This window comes from Anoplophora glabripennis, unplaced genomic scaffold, assembly GCF_000390285.2.
Source record: "Anoplophora glabripennis isolate ALB-LARVAE unplaced genomic scaffold, Agla_2.0 scaffold7, whole genome shotgun sequence".
Classification (NCBI taxonomy): Eukaryota; Metazoa; Arthropoda; class Insecta; order Coleoptera; family Cerambycidae; genus Anoplophora; species Anoplophora glabripennis.
In genome coordinates, this window is record NW_019419456.1 from 2,310,338 (window position 1) to 2,328,152 (window position 17,815).

General features: G+C 32.9%; 1 protein-coding gene across 1 annotated transcript in view; it reads right to left on the reverse strand.

The window, feature by feature from the left end:
• LOC108904087 (14-3-3 protein epsilon) overlaps positions 1-17,815 on the reverse strand; it is a 30,174-nt gene that overhangs the window by 7,508 nt on the left and 4,851 nt on the right. The window contains exon 2 of the mRNA XM_018706497.1: positions 1,601-1,911. Coding sequence (XP_018562013.1) covers positions 1,601-1,911 — 311 coding nt within the window. The remainder of the gene's footprint in view (positions 1-1,600; positions 1,912-17,815) is intronic.

Below are 17,815 nucleotides of genomic sequence, written 5' to 3' on the forward strand. Positions count from 1 at the left end.
TGCGCATTAACAAAAAGTAAATCTAATGAAATAAAATGAATTCAATACGTCGCGTCGCGACAGATTTTAAAATTGTAACCATTTTACTTTCAATATCGATATCCTAGGTAAAAGAATTGGCATAATTATTAGAGAAAGCCGTTTTTTGTAAGAGGGCAGATTTACTGCTATACGTCTAAAATATTGTTAAGTCTCAACGAAACGAAAAACATCTTTTAGCGTAAAAACTATGAATGCTACAAAATTTTACCAAGAGCACGAAAATCTCCAAAAAGGACTGATGCATCAATAAAAAAAAATGAATTGATTCCAGCGACCAAATAAAAAGTTCTGGTAATTCTTGTAGCAAGACACTCAGAATTTACCACTTGCCCAAGGCCGATGGATGCGGTTGCTTCGTCAAAACATGAGTCTTACTTAGGAACAAGTCCACAGCAAGTTTCATTAAAATCCATAGTAACATTCTCCAGATATTACAAAAAACATACTTTTTTTCAAGAACTTTGACAAACAATAGCGGAGGAGCCAGACATTTTTTCTTATTGGAAGTTAAGTCAAATCGTCTTCTTTTGAGCCAGTACCTTTTTGATCATGTGCTTACGGGACACCCTGTATTATTTTTTACTTTCAAACTTCGTTTTCCATAAGAAAAAATTTAGTTTTCGAATGGCAAGCAAATCCACAATAACATAACAATCTGCACCATGTCCTTTGCCTAAGGAATGACGTACACTTTATTTTATTTCGAAGGGTTTACCGAATGATAAATCATCTTCCAAGTGACGTCATACACGAAGTGTTGTTGCATCTAATCTAGGTGGTAATGACAGACGAGACATATAGCACACATTTTAGTTTTCCATGTACATATTAAACAAAATACATTTCCAGTATATTTCTTTCCTGTTCAATCCAACGTACTTGACACTTCAGGGGGTTAATTGTATTCCGATTAACATAAGCAATGTATAGGTGACATTCACTTTAATGTATCGAAAAACAGCAAACAATGCCACTCTATTTTTAGTCCAGTCTACGGAGGTCTAAAGGTTGTCGTTCACTAGAGCGCACCGCTCGGAAGCGGACGGCAGCGCGACGAAGAGCAGATTCCACAGTTTTAAATACAGATGCGTTCACAATACCGCAGAGCAGCGCTCCGCAGCGGCGCGGAATCTTACCTGAGGAATATTTCCGCGCTGCGGTACGCTGCCTTCCGGCGCGCCCTAGTGAGCGACAAGCTTAAAACATCCTGATTGTGATAATTTTTTATAAATCCTCTATTTTTTTTCACAAATCGACTGCAAATGTTACAAAATAACACGTTAAAATGCAGAAGCACTGCATAGTGAGACAGATTGAAGAAAAACAAACAAAAAAAGCATTTTTTGCGACGTAAATTGTTAATAAATTTTTTGTCTCACTACGTGGCCCTTGTGCATTTTAATGTATTGTTCTATAACATATTTATAGCCGATTTGTATGGGGTTTATGGGAAACTTCTACTTCTGAGCCCCTGCCTACCGGACCATTTTAATTACACCATCGCAATAATACGAACCCGTATTTTTTACCTTAACTTTTATTTTCGCTAAGCTCTTACCTTCATTTTGTAATAGAAGACCTTGGACTCGCCCGTGGAGGCGGCGGGGATCAGGTGCTTGTCGAGCACGCTGAGAATGTCCGAACAGATGTCCCTGAGCTCCTTCTCCACCTGCGACCTGTACTGGCGGATCATCTCCAGCTTATCGTCGATGCCCTTAGACTCCTCCTTCTGCTCGATGGAGGAGATGATGCGCCACGACGCCCTCCTGGCCCCGATCACGTTCTTGTAGGCGACGGAGAGCAGGTTCCTCTCCTCGACGGTCAGCTCCAGGTCCAGCTTGGCCACCTTCTTCATGGCCTCGACCATCTCTGAAGCGGAAAGTCGAAATTAACAACGTTACAATTCTCGGTTTATTATTGGTTGAGGGCAAAGTCAACAGCAAAAAAAAGGGCCATCTAAAAGTTAGTAAAATTTGAGTGGTCAAAAACTGTAAATCTTTACTGATTTCAATTATTTTCTCAACATAAACTAAAATCCAAATTGTCACAAACCTTTTCAAATTTGAAAGAGAAAAACCTGATCAGGATTTTCAGTATTCTGTTAAAAAGCATTATTTTCAACATTTTCTTTTTTTTATTTATCCTAATGCCCAAATGTTTGAAAAATATGCACAGTTTCAAGTGGTACTTTGCAATTCTGATTTGAAGCACAAGTAAATAAATCATTGAGCAAAAAACTGTATGTGTTTCAATGACTTACTTAATGCATATTTAACTGTAACAATAGTGCACAACATGTAAATGACAGGCTATTTTAATCAAAATCAAATACGCAACTTGCATAAAAATTTAATTTGTTTTACAAAAGTATTTTGTGGCCTATATCCGACAGCTGGTAACAAAATTATTTCCTTAATGCTACAAATTAATTATACACACTCTCTACGGAGTTGAGTCTATACTCTTGTTAGGTATAGTCTTTCCGATATCAATTGAAGAACCAAGAGGATCACAGTATGTACCAGGTTCAATGGCTGACGCAGCAACTCGGCATTGAAAAATTTGAAAAACTTGTTAACCATACCCATATACAGGTCTGGTCGAACTAAACGTGGTGGTAGAAATATTGAAGAATGCGAGCGCGGACAAACAAAATACAAATACAGTTGCATTGGGCAATAAATCTCAGCCGTTGACAAATTGCCCAGCAGTGCAGTGCAGCAATGCGGAATTTGGTGTAAATCAGGTAATTTTAATTTATTATAGGCACCTTGTATTGATCATATATTACAATTGCGAAAGGGAGAAATAATATTATTACAACACGGCACTTTGGAGACCTTTTGAAACGGAACAAGACGAAATTTACCATCAATATAATAAAGTTGTTTGAGGACATAAGTAATTAAAATATGTTGTTGGCCAAATGAACATATAATAGAAATTTTCTGCACATTATATACAAATTATTATAATGACTATACTATGATCATGCTCTCAGGTCGTCCGGTGTCACTCATCCTCCAAGATTATCGATCGCACTAAATAACATCACCAGTTAGCGTGGTAGCGAACACCCGTTTAAAACATTTATTTTACGCGCCAAAGATTAATAATAATAAATTATTAATTAACAACCTTTCAAGAGATTTTTAACATAACATGAGAATACAGGGTGTATCTATAAATAACACCGGAAAAATGTAAGGGGCAGTTCTCTGATGAAAATTAATAGGGGTCTTTGATATAAAATTTTTTGAAAAAACTTTCCCCTGAAAAGTTACGCCCCCAAAAAAATTTCAAAATAAAACTTGTTTTTCTTTTTTATCTTCCATGTATATCAAGTTAAAGAAACCAAACTTGTTGAACATTATCTGTCAAAAAAATTACTTTTTGAAATTCTTTCAATCCTGAAGTATTTTTGTAAGGGGTTGAAATAATCAATCCCTATGAAATTTTTTCTTATAATTTTTTTCGATCAATTTTTATTGCACTGCAATACATTTTTTTTCTTCATAAATCTTTAACTTTTCGAAAAAACTTGAAGAGATCAAAAAGTTAGTAAATGAATGGGGCTTTTTAGACATAATTTTTAAAAGGAAAATATTACATCGAAAAAAAATTTTGTGCTTTTCGTAATATTTCCAAAGTAGTCTTTGATTTTCCAAAACAGCAGAAAATCATTTTCTTGCATTTTTTCAAATTAATACCTACTGAGTATAATTGTTTTTTCTCAAACTTACCAAAGAGTCTNGGAGTGGAAGGCTCATTATGTGTTTTGCCCAATTTGCTCAGCCTCGGCTAACGCCTCGGCGAGCAAACTTTTGGGCTCAACACATAATGATCGCCTTCTACTCCTAGTAACATAATATACTATTTCTGCACATTATATACAAATTATTATAATGACTATACTATGATCATGCTCTCAGGTCGTCCGGTGTCACTCATCCTCCAAGATTATCGATCGCACTAAATAACATCACCAGTTAGCGTGGTAGCGAACACCCGTTTAAAACATTTATTTTACGCGCCAAAGATTAATAATAATAAATTATTAATTAACAACCTTTCAAGAGATTTTTAACATAACATGAGAATACAGGGTGTATCTATAAATAACACCGGAAAAATGTAAGGGGCAGTTCTCTGATGAAAATTAATAGGGGTCTTTGATATAAAATTTTTTGAAAAAACTTTCCCCTGAAAAGTTACGCCCCCAAAAAAATTTCAAAATAAAACTTGTTTTTCTTTTTTATCTTCCATGTATATCAAGTTAAAGAAACCAAACTTGTTGAACATTATCTGTCAAAAAAATTACTTTTTGAAATTCTTTCAATCCTGAAGTATTTTTGTAAGGGGTTGAAATAATCAATCCCTATGAAATTTTTTCTTATAATTTTTTTCGATCAATTTTTATTGCACTGCAATACATTTTTTTTCTTCATAAATCTTTAACTTTTCGAAAAAACTTGAAGAGATCAAAAAGTTAGTAAATGAATGGGGCTTTTTAGACATAATTTTTAAAAGGAAAATATTACATCGAAAAAAAATTTTGTGCTTTTCGTAATATTTCCAAAGTAGTCTTTGATTTTCCAAAACAGCAGAAAATCATTTTCTTGCATTTTTTCAAATTAATACCTACTGAGTATAATTGTTTTTTCTCAAACTTACCAAAGGGTCTTGAAGAATATTGATTGAAGTGTCCAAAACCCATCTACCATAAAAAAAAAATTAAAAACCAAATTGAAGCTGAGGAATCATAAATGCCCTGGCATTGATTAAGCCGTAAAAAAATTTTCTGAGCCCATGGGCAGTTTTGAAAAAAATTATAAAATTTTTGCCTTGTATTATTTCATTTGATTGCGCTCAAAAAATGTTTTATTTCAAGATTTCAAAACTAGAATGTTCAAGCTTCAAGATGCCTTTTTTATTTTCTCAATACGATCATTAATTAGTCGAAGTTAGTCTCAAAAATCACTAAAAAAAATTGGGAAATTTTTATCCCCCTTAATTTGTTTGCTGAGTGTAGTTTTGTATAACAAGAACTAATAGAGAAAATCATTAAAATGTTTATTTAGTGTGGCCAGAACACCCAATTAAATAAAACATTACATAATTACGGCCAATATTTCTATTGAATCAGTCGACGTGGTCCCGATACGGATAACAAATTCCTATCGCACAAACGGTAGTAGCATTATGTAACTAGATCGAAGTTTCGATTTTTTTCCCATCGGAATGTAACTGTGCGGTGAACGGCCTTTATCGATTCAATTTTTTTTTAGAATATATCGGAAACGTGCATCTGGTCGAGCACGTGATCGGATTTGCTATCGGTGCAATAGGTGTCGCTGCTACCGGTATATACGAACATGCACCTCGGGCCGGCAGACCGTAATGATGAGGGTAATCGATCGCGAAATTGGAGCTATTTATATGCCTTATACAACCGAATAATTGTGCAAAATCGGCCTCGGGATCCCAAAACTGTTTAACGGGTCATTAGGCCGTTAATTCGATAAGCCACGAGGAGCCGCTGATTTATGTCCCATTCGAGTATCCTTCGGAAACGGACGAGTGTTCGGCAGAGCCGCCTTGATACATATTCAATATTTTTAAAGCTAAATTTATAATAAAATTGATTCAATTTGACAAGTTATCTTAGAAATGACTAATAATAATTATCATTTCCTCTGATAATTATGTGAATAACTGATATGGGTTAGATAAAAAATGCCTTATCTAAAATATATTGGTTGTTTCTATGCTGTAATTATGACATAATTTATATTAGTAGGATTAAATGGGATATTTTGAATGGGACTATCAGTTGATGTGTGAAAGGATTACGGAAAAAATATAGAACAGAAAAATACATGTAAATGCGGAGCCACCTTTTGAACAGTTAAAGCAAAAATAAAACAACTTCTAGTGTAAAATGCTAGTTATGAAATTGGAATTTTGGTATACCAAATGCAAAATTGGTTAAAAATACTAAGACACTTCGATAAATATTATAAGTCACGATTAATCCGTTTTCTGGACAATAATTTCAACGTTTTAATAGTCATAATCAAAACAAAAAAAAAGCAGAGTATTAGTTGCAACTGCTACCTAAGTATCTGATTATACGCAGCGACCAACGAGCAAAGTTCAAGACTTTCTATCCACAGACACTTACATACAAAAATTTACGGTTCGATAATCGTGTAAAAATTTCTAATTGTTTCAATTTATGTGTCGCAACCGTTATCTCAATTACATTTCGTAGGATACGGTCAGCGATTAAGTTTAATTTGATGATTTCATCATTAGGAGTAACACGGAACGGAAAATAGGATAAAACGGTAGGAATTTACATAAAAAAAGTTATTTACAACACATGCATTAACAACTCTAAAAAAAAAAACGAAAACGCTTAGCAGCGATATACAGGATGAGAAATATTGTTTAGTGTATGTATTTTTTTGGCCAGACGAATATAGAAAAATATTTTTTTCACCTGACAAATGACTCATACTGTTTTGTTCAATGCAATTTAAGTGATTTGATGAATACAAACATTTTAGTTGAGACGCTGCCAAATTTATGAAAAATGTTTTTCCGAAAATAATTTTGTTGTCAAAAAATGTGCAGTGTTGGTTTTCAACAATTTTTCAAATATTTATATAGAAAAATAGATATTTAGTACTTTTGTATTTTTATCAGCGCGCAAAAACGTACACCTACGCTGCAGCAAATTCTAACAAGTTGTATACAGGGTGTTTTCCCGTAGCTTTGGCAATATCAACAATACAAAAAAGTGTCAAAAATAACTTTCCCCAAATATTTTTCTTTTCATATTTTATTATTTACAGAAGAGGTACCTCATTTCTTATGGGAGCTACTTTTCTTATGTCCCTTTTCATTTCGAAGCCTCATTTTCAAAATATAGGGTGTCAAAATTAAAATTTGAAAATGATTTTTAATGATAACTCCAGTGATTGCAGAGATATTTGAAATTTAGCACATATATTAATCTTAAGTCAGCACACTTTTTGTATAATTTTGGTTTAAAATATCAAAGCGCGAACGGATGGGAGGGGTCTTGCAGTACCCATGAATCCCCTACTTTCTTTTTTGGTTTTGCTTTTGTTTTCGGATTTTTTTTTTTCAGATAAATCGGCGTTTTATTCTATTTTTTTCACTCATGTAAAATTTTAATTTGGGGACTCGTTTACGAGAAATTGTAACTTTTTTGGATACGCGTCTTATTTATTTAAATTTCGCGAATAAAATGGAAATGATCATCATCCTGATGGGTGATATTTAATTTGAGCTAAATCTAACATATCTAAAAAAGTTGTAATATCTCGTGCAGCAAGCCCAAATCAAAGTATGTGGTTTCAGCCTTGAGTGCTCTTTATTTCGTACAATTCGTTTCTTTAACAATTGTTTAATTAGTATTGGTATCATATAAATGAAATTTTTCATAAAATCCCAAAAATTAAAGTCTAACGTCGACTAAATTGATGTCGCGTATCCAAAAGTTACAATCTCGTAAACCAGGGCCCCAACTCAAAATCTTACAAGAGTGAAAAAATAGAATAAAACACCGCTGTATCTAAAAAAAATATTCGGGCATAGAAGTACTCACAAAAAATAAGGGGTCCATTGGTACTGCAATCCCCCCTCCTCTACCGTTCGCGTTTGATATTTTAAACCAGAATTACCAAAAAAGTGTGCCGACTTAAGATTAAAATACATATGTGCGAAATTTCAAATAAATGTCTACGATTACCAGTTATCAATAAAAAAAATCATTTTTTAAATTTTAATTTTGACACTGAATTTTGAAATGAAAAGTGGCATAAGTCCCATTATTTTAGCCCAAAGAATATGTGGTCAACTGCTTGAACTACTAATTTGTAACACCCTGTATATTACTAAATTTTTTTCACTTTAGTTGAATTTATTGAATTTAAGGTCTACTTTGATGATCGAGTCTAGGTCATACTCTTTCGGTGTTGTAACGAGCGTTCAAATAAAAACGTGGTCGAAGTTGGCTCTGACACATTGGACGTAGGGAGTAGCTTATAGCGACCAACTTAACCTCATTTCTCAACGAGCTGTATAGCAGCTGTCAGTTTCAATAACGTTAATGACTATATAACTTTATTTTAAAGAATAATCGTGATAACAATAACAAACAATTAAAGAAGCTGCGGAAAGTATCCCCCTCCTTGTTATAACAATAAATTAAAGCAGCTGCTGAAAGTGTCCCCCTCCTTGTTCCAAGCACTTTTCACACCTGTTCCTCAAAGAATTAAAGACATTTTCTAAGATGCTCGGGGTATTGTTAATTTCACGAATCTTGTCTATAAGTCGAGCCTGCAGATGGTTTAAATCAGCAATAGGCAGTTCAAAAATAGTGTTTTTAAGGTAAGGCCACAAAAAGAAATCACACGGCGTAATATCACATGACCTCGGTGGAAATTCATGTTCAGCATTCAGACTTATTAGTCGATTTTGGAAAACTTCCCTCAACATATTCATCGTCTCGCCTGCCGTATGTGCCCTTGCGCCATCTTGTTGAAAGTAAAAGTTTGTAATTTCGTTTTCTTCCAGCTGGTTAACAAAAGGAGCGATAATTTCTTCTCTATACCTTTGCGCAGTAAGAGTACCATTAAAAAAAACAGGTCCATAAATCCTCCTTCGATTGAGAGCACACCAAACTCCAATTTTTTGAGCGTGTAGAGGGCCCTCGACAAAAAAGTTATCTGGTTTTTCAGAAGACCACATATTCTCATATTCTGTGAGTTTACGTAACCACTTAAATGAAACCAGGCTTCATCAGAAAAAAAGGTGATATTATGAAGTTCACCGTAGTTGTTTAAAAACCATTCACAAAATACAGCCCGTCGCGGAAAATCAACTTTATGAAATTCTTGCTGACAAGTTAAACGATAGGAGAACAAACGCAAATCTTTTTTTAACACTATGTGGCAGGTACCGACTGATACTCCCACCATTTCAAAATCTTACAAGAGTGAAAAATAGAATAAAACACCGCTGTATCTAAAAAAAATATTCGGGCATAGAAGTACTCACAAAAAATAAGGGGTCCATGGGTACTGCAACCCCCCCTCCTCTACCGTTCGCGTTTGATATTTTAAACCAGAATTACCAAAAAAGTGTGCCGACTTAAGATTAAAATACCTATGTGAGAAATTTCAAATAAATGTCTACGATTACCAGTTATCAATAAAAAAAAATCATTTTTTAAATTTTAATTTTGACACTGAATTTTGAAATGAAAAGTGGCATAAGTCCCATTATTTTAGTCCAAAGAATATGTGGTTAACTGCCTGAACTACTAACTTGTAACACCCTGTATATTACTGAATTTTTTTCACTTTAGTTGAATTTATTGAATTTAAGGTCTACTTTGATGATCGAGTATAGGTCATAATCTTTCGGTGTTGTTTGAATTATTATCTTTCTACATGGAGTGTTGTAGTAAGTAAATATGTTATTTAATATTTCATATTTGAAAGAATGAGGAAAACCACATCTTGTTATCATGTTTAATTTAGGGGATATTCGATATTTTCGATGAACGTAATGAACAAACTAATTGTGTTTGAATATCAAATAACACGATTTAGACCCATTATTTGTCCAACATTTGTTTAACAAAGTAGGGGTTAAATTCGACGAGAAATTAAAAAATGTAACAATATACTAGCTGTTTTGTTTGAACAAGCTTACCTATAATAGAATCCATTGAAAATAATTCTAAAATATAAAGAAATTGATTTGGTGCCAGATTTGTACTTTATTTACAATTAGTATTCAGACAACCAAAAATTATCAACATTTCTCCACTTGGTCTCAACTTTTAAGATGTTATAAAGTGTTCCCTTTTTAAACGTAGTAACTTTAGTTGATAGAGGATCTCAAAAAAGGTCGTGAATCAGCTACTAACCGAGATACAGGGTGCCGAATTTAATTATTTAAAACTTTTTTCGTGATACCTAAAAAACAATAAGTACTAACGAAACTAAATGTTTTTGTGGCGACATAATGTCCTTTAAAAAGCACCTGCAAAAGGTTTCGGTCGAGGTTTCGGTTAGGAAGCGATTTACACGAACTTGTTTGTTCAAAATGAGGTCTTACTACGTTTAAAAAGGAACACCCTGTATACAGATTAAATCAAATTAGGAAAGGAACTATTAGAGATACTGAATAGGGCAAAATAGTGCAGAATATGACACTTGGCAACTTTTCACAGAAAAAAAATTACTTCCTCTTTGAATGTTATTAAAATTTAGCTGTAACTTTGCTTTCTAGTCGGACTAAAAGAACTCTCAAACCATTCCACCACCCTGTTAAACCTCCATGGATTATGAACTAAAAATAAAAGATAATCCTCTCCACCACCACCACCACCACCACCCCCTTGACGCCCAGCTTCAACGGGCACGTCGCCGTCGATCGCCAAGTCCGGCCGTTTCGGAGTCTAAGGGCACGCGACGACGACAAATTCTAGGCTATCGATCGGTCTGAGCTCTGGAAACCCTCGAATAGCGCCTCAAATGGCGTCGACGGTGCTCCATCCGCAACATTTTACAGTCTGCGAAAGGGGCGCCGCTTGATTTTACGTCAAATTAGATTTTCTCTTGTCCGGAACGGGCCACCCGATCAGGCGAAAGGTTCACTGGAGCTTAATGCGAATTTGGCAAAATTTTCCTTACCGGAGGCAGAATGGACGTTCTCTATGTACGGGGTGGAGAATTATAAGTTAGAAATCATCAAAATCATCAGAAACTTCGAAAAAATGTTAAAAAGTATATAGTTCAGTAGATGGCGGTCCAAAATTTCGTGATATTCCATAATAGGCCAGTCATTATAGCTTTTTTTTTCGGGAAAAAAATACTATTAGAAGTTTATCTGCGGAATATTGTTCAGAAACGTGTTATAAACAAAATATCAAAAAATCAACTCGAGACTAGTTGGGAAACTTTGTTAAAACAATGGTCAAAATTATGGAAAAGTGGTTTTTTGACTCACGTAAAAAAAATGTTATTCATAGAGAAAAAATGTTTATACAAAAAAGGTAGGTATTAATATTAAATAAATCTGTAAAATAAGACAAGTCCGATTAAATTCCGATAATTTGTTTATGCGCAAGAGCTCAAAAATGGTCGAAATTGTCCGCTTTTTTCAATTGCTAATAATTAATGCAATTTTCATCGCAGACACTTGTAATTCAGGATTTTTGAGGCTTTTTGCACCCTTAATAAGTGGTAAAAATTTCAGCCCAAAAGCTTCATTAGCTTGGCGTTGGCGGAATTTATTATCTAAGAAGATGCTATTTTCAATTCATTTTTCCCAAGCTCACAGGCGTTGTAGGGTTTCGATCATTAGTTGTTTTTGTACCTAAATAGTTGTATTGACATATGCATTTACTGATAATTTAATTTTTCAAATTTAATTTGTTTAAAAATGACTGAAAAAATGTTAATATTTATTACATCGTTAAGCGCGCATGCTAAGCCTCGCCTTCCCCACTCGTTCGCTAGACCAAGTAATAGAACGCATCGCCGCTATCTTCTTTTTCGAAATTAAATAGTTGAATTCACCTTAATGTTAATGTAGGACATGAAAATATAGCTCTTAATGTATACTCTCTCCAAATTTCGGCTCTTAATATTAATAATTAAGGTCACTGCGATTAAATAAATAAAAAAAATTATCTCAGCTTCTAATCAACTTACAACAACGATTTTTTTTTAAATTCGAAGAAAACTAAAGTAAAGAGGTTACTATTTTATTTTATAATAATTACCTATCTTAACAATTTAATAAATATTAACATTTTTTCAGTCAATTTTAAACAAATTAAATTTGAAAAACTAAATTCTCAGTAAATGCCTATGTCAATACAACTATTTAGGTACAAAAACAACTAATGATCGAAACCCTACAACGCCTGTGAGCTTGGGAAAAATGAATTGAAAATAGCATCTTCTTAGATAACAAATTCCGCCAACGTCAAACCAATGGAGCTTTCGGGCTGAAATTTTTACCACTTATTAAGGGTGTAAAAAGCCTCAAAACTCCTAAATTACAAGTGTCTGCGATGAAAATTGCATTAATTATTAGCAATTGAAAAAAAAAAACGGCAATTTTCGACCATTTTTGAGCTCTTGTGCATAAACAAATCATCGGAATTTAATCGGACTTTTCTCATTTTATAGGCTTATTTAATACCTACCTTTTTTGTATAAACTTTTTTTCGCTATGAATAATAGTTTTTTTACGCGAGTCAAAAAACCACGTTTGCATAACTTTAACCACTGTTAAAACAAAGTTTCCCAACTAGCCTCGAGTTGATTTTTTGATATTTTATTTATAACAGGTTTACGAACAATATTCCGCAGAGAAACTTCTAATAGTATTTTTTTCCCTCTTTCATGTCTATAATGACTGGGCTATAAACACCAACATTTTTTTCACTAATCGGCTGTGTTGTAGAACAACACATTAACATGCACAAGCGCCAGATAGTGAAGAGAACATGTTATGAACAATAATTTACGTTGCAAAAAATGCTTTTTTATTTGCTTTTCCTCGATCTCGGTTGGATCGTAATCTGCGAAGAAAATACAAGAGATCATTTTTGTGCTAAATATATATTTTTTTTACAAGAAAGCCTTGTTCAAAATTTTTTTATTGCAAAGATAATTTTGCAATCAACAAAAAATGGCAAAATCGACGTTTCTATTAAATTTATTGCCAGTTTTCTAAAAATGAATCAAACTCCATGAAACTTTCAAAAAATTCATGTATAGTAAAGCTCCCGAAACCCACTATTGGACAGATGAGTCGTTGTTGACTTATTAACAATTATTGTACGTCATACCGGAAACGTTTTTTCTATATCTTGTATTTCTAGGAAATTTTAATATAAGACTAAGAATCAAGTGCAGTTCGCAATTCAATTTTATTAATTTTTGCGGCTTTGAGGTTTCATATGTGGTCATAGTTCTATTACGCAAATGAAAACCTTCATTTTTTAGAAAATAGAAAATTAATTTAAGAAAAACATCGATTTTTCCTATTTTTTGTTAATTGTAATATTAGTTTGGTAATAAAAATTACTGGAACGACACTATCTTGTAGGAAATTTAATTTAGAACAAAAATCATCCTTGCATTTTCTTCACAGAAACCGATCAACCGAGATATTGAAGAAAAACAAATAAAAAAGCATTTTTGCGATATAAATTGTTAACATTTTTTTCCTCAACATGTGGAGCTTACCTACTTATGCATTTTAATGTGTTGTTAACATATTTGTAGCAGGATTGTAAAAAAAAAAATGAGATTTATGTGTAACACTACCAAACGTGTTACACCGAAAAAAAAAACTTTTTAAAGATAAATCTACCCCTTATTTTCGGGTGTTTTATAGAGGGTGTATCAAAATACATTTTATAAAAAACATGATCTAAGGAGAGAAACTTTTATATTTCTCACAAAAACATCTTAAGACAGGATGTAAAAACAAAAGCGTCTGTCCACAACCACCCCGTCGAAAGTCAAACACCGGCGACCTTTGAACCGCGTGAACCATCAAGGGTCGTAATTTATAGATGCCGTGGGCGGCCAGGGGTGGTTTTTATGTGTGTGCAGCGGAGGGTTTTTAGGTCAAGAGGGAGAGAAGAGGGGGAGGGGGGCCGCCCCTTTCTGCCGCGACCTATTTCACCAGAAGTCGGTTTCGCGCCCAAGGCTCGACACGCGAGCATAAATTAATGGTTTTTCTTATCGCCGGAGCCCGCCTGGAAATTTCGGGGACGCCGGTGCAACGACGGTGGCGCTGACCGTCGATTTTCGCGAGGATACAGTATATTTAAATGGAGTGGCCCAAATGCTACCAGATAGTCTCGAGGCTAAAGTATAATAAATCTGAGCCGACTACAGGGTTGTTTAGTAATTGCCACTTTATACTTATAATTGGGGAAATAATATTAAGCACCTATTTAAAAATTGACTGGAAAATTGCAGATGTAACGCCATCTATGTGTGTGACCATGTCTATTACAATAATACCAATCAATAATATAAGAAGCCGTGATAAAACAAAATTCTTCATTCTTAAAAGCTTCAATAGTTTGGGATGAGGCTGCACCTGCTGTTTCTATAGCTAAGTATTTTGTTAAGAAAATTAGTGTCTCTTTTTACTATTATTTGGAGAAATTTTACATAACTTTTTAATAAAGTCAATATATTCTTAATCTTGGCTTTTTTATAGTTTGAAGCATAAATTATACTTATTTGGTATACCGAGTGTCTCAGAGTTGAAGTGACAAAAGCCTAGTAGTCCATTCGGTATATATTTTAAAAGTAGGTTGTATGGATGTTTTATATAGTAACGCTAATTTTTGTTGGAAATGATTCTAAATATTATGTAAAATAAATGATAATTGCGATATGCGCCCGCTGAAAAAGTTGTGCATAATTGTTAGCGCAAAAAAATGTAAAAAAAAATAAAAAGGAGCATTTTTCTCCCTTCTTTCATGTATAACTCGGAAAATATTGACATTAGAGAAAATAATCAATCGAAAAAAGTTTCGTTTTGAGATTCTCTTCAAAATAAAAGTTGTCCGAATTTATTTCGGGCCTTGACTTCAGAGCAAGTATATAAAAAGTATGGTTCTGAGTACTTCATGTTATGGTAGTATTACAGAATTTTTTTCATCGAAATCGGCCGGGTAAATTTCGCACAATTCAATTGTTAATTAAGCAAATACAGAATTATACTTATTTTTCAATTTCTCTCACGGTAAAATCTATGATTATTTTGAGCTCCCAATTTTTATACATATCCTTTGGAGTTTCAACTATCAATCCCCATTTAAAAATTTTCGATTATTATCCAACAATTAGAATTTTTTCAACTTCGAAAAATACTTATAAACATTGAGAGCTGGAGCTACCGTATTTGCATATTCTTCAAATGTAATTATAGGATCAAATAAAGGAAGAATTGAGGAACAAAATCCACTTTTGATCTTGTGGATACGAAAGCTCAAAGTTGAAGTGAGTTTACGGCAAAACAACGTACAATAACAAGCAAAAGTGATTTTGATTGTTTGAAGCAGACTTTATAATTATGAAAATTTGTTTAAATCGGAAATATAATTACATTTGCATATGCAAATACGGTAGAGCTCCAGCTCTAATGTTTATAAGTATTCAAAGAAATTATTGCTAAAATGGATAAAATCGAAAATTTTTAAATGGGGATTGATACTTGAAACTCCAAAGGGTATGTATAAAAATTGAGAGCTCAAAATAATCATTGATTTTACTGTGAGAGAATTGGAAAAATAAGTATAATTCTGTATTTTCTTAATTAAGAATTGAATTATGCAAAATCTACCCGGCCCATTTCTATGAAAAAATGTTTGCAATACTACCATATCATGAAGTACTCAGAGCCATACTTTTTATATGGCTGCTGTGAAGTGAAGGTTCGAAATAAATTCATGAAAAAAACATCTTTTTTCACGAACTTTGTTTCGGTCTATACTTTTGCAGCAACAATAATGCACATAAAAATTTATTTTGAAGAGAATCTCAAATCAAAACTTTTTTCCTTTGACTATTTTCTCTAATATCAATATATTCCGAGTTATACATGAAAGAATGGAGAAAATACGCCTTTTTAATATTTTTACATTTTCTTGCGCAAACAATTATGCAAAACTTTTTCAGCGGGCGTATATCGCAATTATCATTTTACATAATATTTAGAACTATTTCCAACAAAAATTAGCGTTACTGTATAAAACATCCATCCCGAAACAGATATCGACTATAGGGGATATTCCGCTCAGCAAAATATGTAAAAAAGTTTTTATGAACATAGGTCCGCAAGTGCTTCGGTTCCGAGATACAAGGTGTTATTTTTTTAATAGTTTTTTAAAAAACGCTTTAGCCGATTTGAATGAAATTTTTACGGTTTATTAAAACAATTATCAAACAGCAACTGGACCCAGCGAGCATGTCATTTTTTTCTAGAAACAAATAAATAAAATAAAAACGAAGCGAGACACTAAAAAGAGTCAAGAGACACAATTGGTCCAGTTGATGTATGATAATTGTTTTAATAAACCGTAAAAATTTCATTCAAATCGGCTAAAGCTTTTTTTAAANAATTTGTTGTGCTGATCACAAATCTACCAATGGCGGAAACTACTATGAGAGATACCATCACTAAGAACCCCAAAATCTCGACGCCACTCAATATTTTGTGAACTGGACAGATGCAACGGTAGGTGATTCTTAAGAAAAAAAGATATTTTTGAAAAATAAACCATTTTTGATTTTTTTCCAAAACAATTCGCTTCACATAAAAAAGTAGGTAAGTATAGCTCTTATTTTTGTTAGAAATATAATTTTAAATACAGAGTAACCATGACAAGATAAAATAAATCTTTGGCTTAAATTTTATTTTAGACATTTGAAAACAAATACATAATTAATTTTTTTATTAAACATAAATAAAAACATGAATACATAAAAAAATATCTAGTATTTTTCAAATAATTTTTTTAAGTGGCACCTACTGGTGAAAAATAGGGGTAACTATGGGTAATAGAAGGAACAAATTTGGTGTATGTAAAGTCAGAACTAAACGTTTTTCTAGTTCATGGTGAACAATTAGGAAGTTAGGAACCTACTACAATTAATTATATGGTACCGTAATGTTATTTTTTACACTGCAAAGACTCGTGGAATTCCTTAGAGCACTTAAAAATATATATAAATTAGTGGCAATTACTAGAACATAAAGTGGCAACTACTGTTTTTTTTTTTTGGTAGTTTTATGGCAATTATAGATCTATTAGACCATATAAAAAATAATTTTTAATATATAACTGCAAATTTTATTAAAAGACTTCAGGTCTTATAAACAACATAGTTTTTATTTGTTCTAAAACAATTTTTGCTTTCCTTTTTTAAACAATGGCAACTAATAGTGGAGCTGCCCTAAGTCAGTTGCGAGTGAGGTTGGAATTAAATGAAATATTACTGTCCTTAAAAAATCAATCATCTTCAAATTTGACATGACGTGCAATAGTATATCCCTTTAATAGCATGTCATATCAGCTCAGTAAGTAAGTCCGGTGACGAGATAACTACACTCCGTTTCAAAATAAAATTCGCTTCGTAACTGGTCAAAATTACGCATAGTATATATCCCAAATTGCAAACGCCTAACTTTACCTGGTGATACAACATTTCAAAATAAGAAAAAAATGTTCATATAACCACAGAGCAAATAACGCTTCGTTTTTGATATTTGGTGTAGAAGTTAAAAAATATATCACATTTATTTAAATACTTATATCTTAAAATGTTTGTCTTGAGGAAATAATTTATTATTGGCAAAAAATTTGTTGTGCTGATCACAAATCTACCAATGGCGGAAACTACTATGAGGGATACCATCACTAAGAACCCCAAAATCTCGACGCCACTCAATATTTTGTGAACTGGACAGATGCAACGGTAGGTGAATCTTAAGAAAAAGAGATATTTTTGAAAAATAAACCATTTTTGATTTTTTTCCAAAACAATTCGCTTCACATAAAAAAGTAGGTAAGTATAGCTCTTATTTTTGTTAGAAATATAATTTTAAATACAGAGTAACCATGACAAGATAAAATAAATCTTTGGCTTAAATTTTATTTTAGACATTTGAAAACAAATACATA